General features: G+C 37.5%; 1 protein-coding gene across 1 annotated transcript; it reads right to left on the bottom strand.

Annotated features, from left to right (window-relative positions):
• Nucleotides 1-178: 178 nt before the first annotated feature.
• On the bottom strand, nt 179-6,606 carry cyb5b (cytochrome b5 type B). Its single transcript, XM_088938720.1, has 5 exons — nt 6,288-6,606; nt 3,572-3,700; nt 3,124-3,150; nt 2,676-2,710; nt 179-2,214 (listed from the first exon to the last, which is right to left on the bottom strand). Exons 1-5 carry the CDS (start codon nt 6,432-6,434, stop codon nt 2,124-2,126), a joined length of 429 nt encoding a protein of 142 aa, XP_088794846.1. The 5' UTR covers nt 6,435-6,606; the 3' UTR covers nt 179-2,123.
• Nucleotides 6,607-10,994: the final 4,388 nt, after the last annotated feature.

Raw genomic sequence — 10,994 nt, 5'->3', positions numbered from 1 at the left:
CCACAGAACTAAGTATGATGTAGATCTTTACTTCAGAAATTCAGAGACTTGGTACTTAATTTTCAAAGTATTATCTTAGATTGTCATTTTTCTATAAGAAGAAAAAGTTTTACTACAAATCTTTACTGAAATACCAGATAGCGAGGAAGGAAGAGGAATAAATCCTAATCTCAGATTAGCCGTTTCTTATTTTTTTAATATAGCTATCAGATGGTCATTAATCTTCCGAGCACCACAAATAAATGAAGTACAATTCTGAACACTCTGTTAACAAGTTTCATCTTGATGATATTTCTACACAACAACTAGATGGAAAACTCACAACAGACAAAATAATTGCAATAATCACTGCAAAGTTTTTGTGTAGTAGCTTCAGCAGCTCAATAATTTGCTTCAGGGAACACATGAATAAATGAAAAAATAAGTGAATGTTAATCATATGTCATTAGTAAGAATGGCTTTGAATATTTTATCCTTAAGACACTGTATCATTATCCTCTTTTAGAAGAAAAATAACCAAATATGCAGGAGAAGAATCAGAAAAGTCATAAAAAGTTTGAATGTTTTTAAACATTAAATAACAGAATTACAACAGTACAGTGCATAATAATGACAATTTGTTTAAAAAAGACCTTAAGTGAAATAGAGACCCATACATACTGTATCTTGAGAATACTATATTCTGTTGGGGAAATTAAAACATGAACAAGTTTAAAAGCTGTACATGAGGAAAGTTATTTTTCAAAAGAAAGCAGAAGAAAACATTCCTATGTTAAACTTCCAGAGAAAAAAGCTGTTCTTTTGTGTTTCAAATTTTTAAATGATCTGAATCACTAACATCTTGGGAAATTGAATTTCATAACAACTATGAACTACTGTAAAGACGTATTACAAGCTTCATTTTTATTTATTCTGTGTTAATATAAAAAATAAAAACTGACCTCATACTGCATTAAAGAAAAACATATTTTGGATCATGCTGCATTACAGAATTTTCATGCCCCGACTCGAAACTTCAATTACCAATTACAAACAATAAGATCAGTACAAGATGCATTCTCCTTTAAACCACACAAAAACCCTTGTACTGGATCTTCATATTTCTGCTAGTATGAGGGCAGTAATTAATCTAGGTCTGAATAAATTTAATCTCTAACATCTTCATCTTTTTAACCAGATTTCATTTTAAGTGTTTTGCTGTTGTTAATTCATTTGGAAAATTCCATGAAAAACAAAAAAAAGTGATTTTCTGCAGAGATCCAATAAATGTATATCCAATAAAAATGTATCACTTTATCAATGGAGCTACTATGATAATCTTATACAATCACTACATTATGTTTCCTCTATACAAGGCATTGTTTACTAACATTACAGAACTGCTGGTTTTTATCTCAAACCAACGTTCTTGGGGTAGATAAGCTAACAGCCATTACTCAAAAACAAAACAGCTAAGCATCTTCTGTATACTGTTTGCTTCTACAAAACCATAATTTGGAAAAGAGACTTCATTGAGATTAAGTGCTTCAAATTTATAAGACTAGGAATCAGGATTTACTGAGCTCTTGCAGACATGATGATATTATTTTCTATTGTACAGTACAAACACAGGGCAAAAAAATGAAGAAACATACAGGATCTACATGTCTAGACATATGAACCGTTTTCTAAATCAAGCTTTCTAGCAAAAGCTTAGTAAATCTGTTCTGGAAAGTTTTCAAACACTTTAAAAACACAGTACAAGAAAACTGGAAGAATGGAGAGCACAGTGGCCTAAAATCTCACTTTTTAAAATAGTACAGAAAACGGCCAGAGCAACTCCACAGACAGTGACTGTACCACTATGGGAAAAAAAGAAGAGGAAAAAGGGAAAAAATGAGCTCCAAAGGCAAGTACACTGAAACCTAAGCAGGGCAATCTGAACTCCACTCTCTGCCCTCTACCTGAACACAGAGGCAGGTAATGGAGACTGGGAGGAATGGTTCTGTAGAGAAGCCCACAGACTGTAAGTGTTGCAGTATGAGAGCTGGGACCCGTGTCTGGCTTATTCAGTGATTCAAAAGGAGTTCAGTCAGGCATGTCAAGGCTTCAAGGTAAGACGAATGTGGACGATGTGGAAGGGTTCAGGATGTCTTGTTTTCCAGCAGGTAGTAACGATACATCAGACCAACAACAGCAGCAGCAATGGCTGGGATCAACCAGGTAGTCCATGTACTACAAAAAGGAAGAAACAAAATTGTGGAAATGCTGTGCAGTAACATTGCATTTTTAAGAGCTGTTTTTTTAAATATTAGAAAATATAAATACCCTTGCTTTTTAGAGGCATAAAAGCAGAGAATATAAAAATATACTGAAAACTGTATCAGATATTCAATTTAAAAAAAGTTATTAGCACAATAACAGCATTTTGCACTGGAAAATAGAACAGAAGCAGGCTTTCGGTAAGAGTAAAATGTTACATATTCAATGACTTTTTGCTTTAGAGGGCACTCTGCCAAATAGATGTTTGGATATTAAACAAACTGGATCATGTTTACAAGGTCTCTTATTCAGGGAAGAGTTATACTACTTGATCAAGACTTTTTTAGGAAAAAGGATGAAAGGACATGCACATTTCAAGTAAAAAGCAAGATCATAATTCTGCATTCCAAAGATTATATTTAAATGGTGTTTACCTAGACTGACTTGTAGATGTTGTAATAAGAACATCCTGAAAAAACAACAAGTTATTAAAATAGTGAACAGCCATAATGCATATTCAATACTGACAGTGTGGCTTTGTACATTATTCCAACCTCTTAAGCTTAATATTGCCTCAAAAGCACATAGTTTCTCTTACAAATGTCTCAGTGATTAATTGGATGGGGTAACAAACTTCGGGATGAATGCTCAATTCTAAATTACTGTACCTCCAACGCCAAAAAAAAAATAAGCCAGACGTTTGTGCTCTTGTCTATAAAGTTACCTTTCATATTTCAATTTACTTAGGAATAGAGAAACATTAATATAATTAATAAAAATAAAATACTAAAATAAAAAGATTTTATGTGAACAACATCTAAATGAAAATACTTTTTATTCTTCCATACTAAACCTGTCATAAACTAGATCCTGAGACTGTACCTTAGAGCTTTCCTTCTTGCGGTCATTCTGAAAGGCAAAGAAAAACATGATTTTCTACAATATTTTATACAACTTGATCACTGTTCAGAATATCAAGGTGACTTATTAAGACCTACCATTATTTTTAATGAATAATCACTACTTCTTGCATCTAATATCCAATGTCCTGCTTCTATAACTTAATATAAAAACTGCCCGACAATAAATATGTTAATGGAAATCGGGTTACACAGAGAAACTGAAGGAAAAGTAATTCTTTACTGAACATCGGAGTTTCAGTAAAACCTTGTAATACACTTGTATTTGGTAGCATAAGACTGGGACGTGTATCCCAGTGCTTCAGAAACAATTAAATGTATTTTGTTTATAAGTAAATAGAAATGTTAATGGTAATGTGATCATGTGCTCAAAGATCAAGGTAAAAAAAAAGGAAAAAGGAGATCTTTACCATGTCAAGCTCTCCTATAAAATACTGCTTGAGCATCTCCCTGGCATCTGTGGAGTGGCCCACATCCTCAAAGCTCTCAGTGGCATCTCCCCCAGCCTGCTCCAACAGCACCTCCTCCCCTCCAGGGTGCTGAAACAGTGAAGGCAAGACGGACTCAGTGCACGTCACACCTCCACCTCAGCCCTCCATGTGTCAGAGCCGCAGTGTGAAAAAACATCCTGCGCTTAACCCCTCTCACTGTAACTGCCCGAGGATAAACAGGCAGGCATTCTGCAGGTAAACGTCAGGGAAAAAAAACAGTGAGTAGTTCTCATCCTTGAAGCATGAGAGTATTTTTAAACAAACTCATTCGACTTTGTACCTCCCTGCAGTACATACTGTACATCCTTTCATTTTAAAACTCTAACCGAACATGAATCCGATACAATCTAAAATACCTAACTGTTCCATGGTGGTATTCCATTCCAGTCAGGACTAATTCACAGTGCACCGTATTGTAAATATACCAACTTAGTATATTTAGATTTGCAAAAGTATTTTATCTAAAAGGTCCTCACAAATGATCAGTTCTCAAATTTTGGGCAGCTGGGATTCAAGAAAATAATAATTAATAATAATTGCTTACACTTATATAGCGCTTTTCTGGACAAACCACTCAAAGCGCATTACAGGTAATGGGGACTCCCCTCCACCACCACCCATGTGTAGCCCCACCTGGATGATGCGACGGCAGCCATAGTGCGCCAGAACCCTCCCAACACACCGGCTATCAGTGGGGAGGAGAACAGAGCGATGAAGCCAATTCATAGATGGGGATTATTGGTAAGGGTCAATGGGAAGTTTGGCCAGGGCGCCAGGGTTACAGCCCTACAGTACTCTTTTCGAAAAATGCCCTGGGATTTTTAATAACCACAGAGAGTCAGGACCTCTGTTTTACGTCTCATCCGAAGGACGGCGCCTGTCTACAGTATAGTGTCCCCGTCACTATACTAGGGCATTAGGACCCACATAGACCGCAGGGTGAGCGCCCCCCTGCTGCCCCACTAACACCTCTTCCAGAAGCAACCTTAGTTTAATATATAAAAATGAGGAAAGGTGAATTCCATGCTGAAAAGTAGAAAGAAGAAACAACTCATACCTGTGCTCACAGCTTAAGTGCTCAACAGCTTAAACGTTTTCTGTGTTTTTTTTAGCATGGAGTTAACTTTTACTTGTTCTTTTACAGCCAACAAGTGCTGACAAAGCACCCCACTCCAATGTTTTCAAGAAAATGTATTTGTATTGAGTATCTGTATTAAGAGAGTAGTTCAAACTGGGATTATGTACTGTAACTAAGAGGTCATCTAAAATATTGTGTACAAGTTTGATCATGTTACAAAAAAGATTATTGTTGCTTTTAAACCAACCCAGAAAAGATAGATACATCATCAGATACATTTCTGAGGCATTTAAGGAACAATCTACACTGTCAGGCTAAAAGAACTGAACCTTTTGTATAATCATGAATAGAGAAGACTATGAGGGGACTTGATCTGGGTATTCAAAACCCTAACAGGAATTGACAGTTTTCAGAAGAAACAGAAACACAAACCAGAGGATGCACATGGAAACTAAAGAGAATTAGCATTTAAAACTGGCAACAGTAGGTACTTTACTCAAAGGAATTAAGAGATGTGGAACTACCTACCCAGTCTTGTTGTTACAGCCGATACCCTGCTTTCTTTCAAGAGATGAGAGGAGAATATTCACAAATTATCACCTAAGATAATTAAGATGAACGGTCATGTCTTATCTACAAACTTTATGATGTTCTTATGAACCAGTGAAAGACTGGGCTCCTGTTGCTAAATACTCGGCTGAGGATTTTTACTCTATAAAATCCAAAATGTCTTACCTGAATTCTCGTAACACCACGACTTACAGCACCATACAGCACATTCTAACACCGTCAAACAAAGTTAGCAAGGAATCGTCGGGCGCCATTAAAACTGATCTAAGCACTAACTCTTTCAGGGTAAAGCAAATTTATGTGGACATAAAAAAATAAATGGCTCCGTAAGTGTGGTGATGTATCGCATCATGTGGAAATACGTTTTTAAGAAGTTTGATAAGTGGACTGTGCACTTCCGGGTTCGTGCAGCTTATCAGTGTGTACTGTACGTTATGGAGCTGGTTTCCATGGTTATCATCCATTTCTCCGGTAATGGCCTTATTTTAGACGTGATCATAGGTCACTTTGTGCCAGAGACCCTTTCCCGCTGTGCTAAGGGTTGTTCAGTTGTAATAAATAAACGGGTTTACTCAGTAATTGCTCTTCAATATCAGCCTCTTAGAAATTCATCATACAAGACCGCTTCTGTCAAAGGTGGTGGTGGGGGAGGGGGTGATCCCTACTTAAAACTGTTACGCAAGTTGCTCAGGCCTCATGTGGGACACACACCGAACGGTCACAGGGCACGGCATCGTGTTGGGATAAAACGTTTCTCTTCGCTTTTCCTGAAAAACAGACATTTCTGAGTTTTCCCTCACTCGAGAACCGCGCGTCAAAAAGGCTGTGGAGGCAACGTGCGCCTGCGCCTTCCGGTTTCCCTATAATTTCAGTAATAATTTGGGGTGTTGTAGTTCATCCTTTTCCGACACGTTTAATATTAACGATCGAGATTATTTTTTTTAAAGCCACAAGACTGAAGACGGGGCCTTATGTTGAAGTGCTTACCTCCTCCAGAAAACGGGTGATGTCATAGACTTTATCGTGGATGACAAGCCAGGTATCCCTGCTCATATTGTGTTTCTGAATTTCTTCGAGGCTGTAATACGTAACCGTGCTTTTCGAATTAGCTTCTGTGTTGTTTTCCTCTCCCATTGTGTTTTTCGGTGGCCTGTTTGATTTTGATGACTGGAAAAAAAAAAACCCCAGAAAGATTCAAAGTGCAGAACTGTGCCTTTATGTACAGTACCCTTAAGACACGCCAGCCACGAATTTCTCGGGATGAGAAAAAGACTTGTTTTCCCCACCCTGGCCACCGTATCAGTCTATCAGCTGACTCCTGATTTGAACCAACAGCCGTCCCAGGACGTGACAGACCAATGAAAGATTCAAGACTCAATATCTGGGCGTGCAAGAGATCAGCCAATCCAAAACACCCGCTGGAGCTCCGTGGCGTTCAGACCATAGAGAACCATAAGAATTTCGTCCCTGCCCCCTTTCGGTATCAGAGATGTGATATTTGTGTCAAGATCACCTGATTTATTATTGCTCCTTTTCTCGCTTAAACGCGTTTTTCTTTCTTTTAATCACTAGGCACGAGTCGGTGTTAACTAAACACATATACAATTACAATTCTAACCAAAACCCTGACTTGTTTTTCAGGCTGATTCAACCTGAAACAAAACCATCATTTCAAATAATAGTTTTCATTCATACCCCAGACCTGAGACTTGAGACGGTCAGTGATGCATGACGCTCATAACGGATAGACCACTAATCAATCTTATCTTATGAGTCCGTTTACAGTCCAATACCGTGCACTTTTAAAACATTTAAATCATGATCGATTCAACTGATCTCCACTAGGGGGAACTCGTGTTCCACAATAACATTATGCTAACATTGTTTTGAGGTTTTTCACAGGAGATTAAAGTTTCTGCTGTAATACAAAGTTTTTTTAGAGCGATGTTCGAAGTGTTATTAAAAACTATTCATTTTATTTATGTTCCCAATTTTAGGGATGAGAGGGACGCTCAGATCTTGTGCAAAAAAACCTCATTGTCATTCTAAGGAGCTCGGATTTAACAGGTTTTCTAATATGAGTTTAAAATGTGGAAACACAACAGAAATATTATTCCTCAATTTTGTCAGATTTAAATGGCCTCTCTTACTGTGAATATCGTCTTGCACTGTTTGGCAGAATATGCCTGATGGTGGAATTTGTAATACCCTTACTTCTTAACCTGGTTACATGGTGTGCAATCATCATTACTGATAACTGACAATATTCAGGTACGTTAAAGGAATGAAAGAGGAAAAAACACTTCCTACAACATATAAACCATGGTGACTTGAAAAGTATGTGAGATAATAAAATTATTATTTCAAAAATATTCAAAGAAGATTAGCAAACTTTTATTTTACTAAGAAAAATTTCCTTTTGGAGGGGCTCTCTTTTTAAAAAAAATCTCAGATCACAAGACATAAAATTGATCATTAAGAACTGATTTCACTCATGTACAGTATATACCTATATTTTAACAACAAGGAACAAGGAAAAGCTGTGTGAAAATGAGCTGATGACTGTTCATATATGCTTAGATTTTGTCATTGTAACATTTGTTTTCAATGGACAGCATGCAACATCCATAACTCTTGGATAAATAATCAATTGTAGAAAACTGGGAAAGCAATGCCATATTTTGTCTCTTATTATTTTCCTTGATTTCTGTTCATAATTCCATTTTTCACCATTTGTAAGTGACACACTATCTTACTGCCTTTTGTACTTGTAAGCAATCTATAATTAGGAAATTGTCCTTGTTAAGAGAGATATATTGTTTGTTAAGCTGTGGTACTTTCAAACTGTCCCCACGCCAATTAAAATGTTTACAAATGTTTTTAAACAAACGTCTAAAATGTGGAGTCTTGTATAAAAATATCATAGCGCTGTACATAAAAAATAATTTAGGAAGCAAAAGGAGACAGTTCTGTATTGTACAATGAAATGGTATTGCCCATTTCAATGCTACACATTTAAAAAAGGCTTTGAGTACTAGATGCTGGAAGTACAATAGTACTCCTCTCTCTAACCTTGTGAAACAGAAAGTGATGCATTCACTGTTCCGCCAGAGGGACACACATCTAATGTTGTGGGTTAACATTCTGTAGTAGTGGGGAGTCAGGTCAGGGTAAGAGCGTGCAATTTGCTCTAACAACAGGAGAAAACCGTGCTCTGTGACAGGAGGCAGGATTAGCGTGTGCCATTAATGTGCTGCATGTTATCCTGTCAGAAGCTAAAGGTGCAAGCCGGAGGAAATGGCCATTTTCAGTACATAAAACTGCTGTAGTGAATAGCCACAGAATGAGGTTATATCCTAATTATTGAGATCTATAAAATCAGCTTTACAATGATATATTTTTTAAGTAGAATGTGGACCTTTTGTTTTTTTTATGGAGTCTTTCTTCTTCTCATATTACAGAAAAATGCATCAGCCCTTTCGATCAAGTGCTGCAATTTTTCTCACATTGTAATGAACACTACCTAAAAAATATATTTTTTTTAACTTTGAATTAACATACAGTACTGGCACAGAAGCCAGTCCAGATGGGTCTGTGATGCATAGATAGTGCATAGATACGTTTTACCCCTAGTCTTCATTAGGAGGTGCAATGATGCATCCTAGTTCCAAGCAGATAAAGTTACTTGTTTTTTCACTCATGTGTACACACATCGAATTAGAGGCTATAGCTGGTTAATTCTTCTTATGTCTCTCTAACAGCAAACTTGTTTACTCCCTTCTGAAAGATTAGCATAAATTAAAGGCAATCTATCCAGGAGCAAGAAAAAACACACTGCCTTGGAAGAATAATTAGTTACTGTCTCTGATATAAATGTATGTGTATTTGAACATTTGTACAGCCAAGAGGAGATAGTGGGAGGTTTAAAATCCTGACAGTAAATGGTGTGTTGCACTGTAAACAAATCTCTTTATGCAAAAAAAGCTTTAACAGTATATGCTTGCACTTGTAATTTAAATACTGTGATGAGGAGGACAGTTCTATCAGCTTAGTAATATATTGTTTGTCATAGGTGAAAAGTGAAGAAGGAAAAAAATAGCTGAACAGTGGCATTGCGTGATTAGGTGTTTCAGTGTTCAGCTGAGTACAGTACTTTCCATGAACTAAAATAGTTCATCATTAACCCCTGCTTCTTTCATCCTACACAGATCTACGTTCTGCAGAAAAGTGATTTCACCCCCATTTTGAAAAAGAGAGCTGGTTCGTTATCTTGCAGGTGGATGTCTGCTACGGGGATTTGCTTTTCTGGGTCTTTTTCTTCTCCGGGGCTGTAAGATGTGAGCTGACACTAATCTTGCCACTGCACGTTTTCACACTGCTCACACTGCCAGCAGGTTGAGCCCTGCACTAGTGCAGCGCGACTGGGAGACTGGCCAGCTCTCCAGTGATATGACTGATGGGGGGAACACAGATAAAGGGGGGCACAGCTACCACTGAAATGGCTTTTCCTTGAAATGAATTAAATTCAGACATGCTTTAGACATGCGCTATCAAAGGGCCAATGCTTTTGTGTATTGGCAGGGATTTTATTTAAATCGATTAAATAAGGGAGATTTCTTTTCTGCCTCCTACAAGTAGGCACAGATATCCCTGTTTCATATGTTACAATGTTTCCACAGCTGCAGGCTTGTTGAGAGCCCTCTGCTTTTAATAAATAACAAAAAATATATTCGAAAACAGACAGACCTGTTTTACAAAAGTCACTACATACGGGCCACATTTACCTTTGGAAGTCGATCAAAGGGCGCTCTTTTATTTGTGCTTGCAAGTGCAGTCTCAATAGAACTAAAACACAAGGCACTATGTGCAAGGAGCACAACCTGACAATTGCATAGCAATGTGATGTACCTAACACGCAAACTTATCAGGAATGGTCATTGGAATGGAATATTCATGGAATATATATATATATGCCTCTGAGCCCATAGCTTCTGAATAAAGAGCAGGTGAAATTCTAGTAAAAGCAATATTGTGCTGCTGTAAACAACTGCAAGCATGGTTCAGCAGCATCCTTAGCTTTTTGTTGAAGACAGTGTGGGGGCACCAGACCTTGATCTCCTAGTCCCAAGGTGGGTGTATGATTTACAGGACTTAAATAGACTCGGGCCTGTACCCATTTGGCTACATCATGGATATGCCAATTTATCACTCAGTTGCTAAATGGTTAATTGCACGATGATTCAGCGCTTGCCTCACGGCTTCAGGTACTGAAAGAACTTTACCACATTCCTTGAACTCCTGTCATTTCACTCCATAGCCTGCTCACTGCAGGATATTATGTAAATAGGGCTCTTCAGTCCTTGGCTGTGAATAGATGAATTCATAAGCCATTGAAAACTGAAACGAGCTGGAACACAATGTTCACAGGCCTCTGGCAGTGCACATACTCCACTTTAAATAGCTTCTCTCTGCTGCCTTCATGGCAGAGTTAATAGAAAAGCTTTGTATTTAGTACTCTAAATGAAAGGTTTAGAAGAAAAAAAATCTCAAGACATCACAATGATTCTGGTTCCTGGTCTCCCATGGACATTTTTATTATATTCTCAATTTTCATAACCACACTGGTCCATCCACAAGCTGGATGTTCCAAACTGTCTCTTTAAATTTCAAAATACGTCTGAATTTCAGTTCTGC

This window comes from Atractosteus spatula, chromosome 21, assembly GCF_055471065.1.
Source record: "Atractosteus spatula isolate fAtrSpa1 chromosome 21, fAtrSpa1.hap1, whole genome shotgun sequence".
NCBI lineage: Eukaryota > Metazoa > Chordata > Actinopteri > Semionotiformes > Lepisosteidae > Atractosteus > Atractosteus spatula.
Note: the sequence above shows the minus strand (reverse complement) of the source record. Positions and strands in the feature narration are given on the sequence as shown.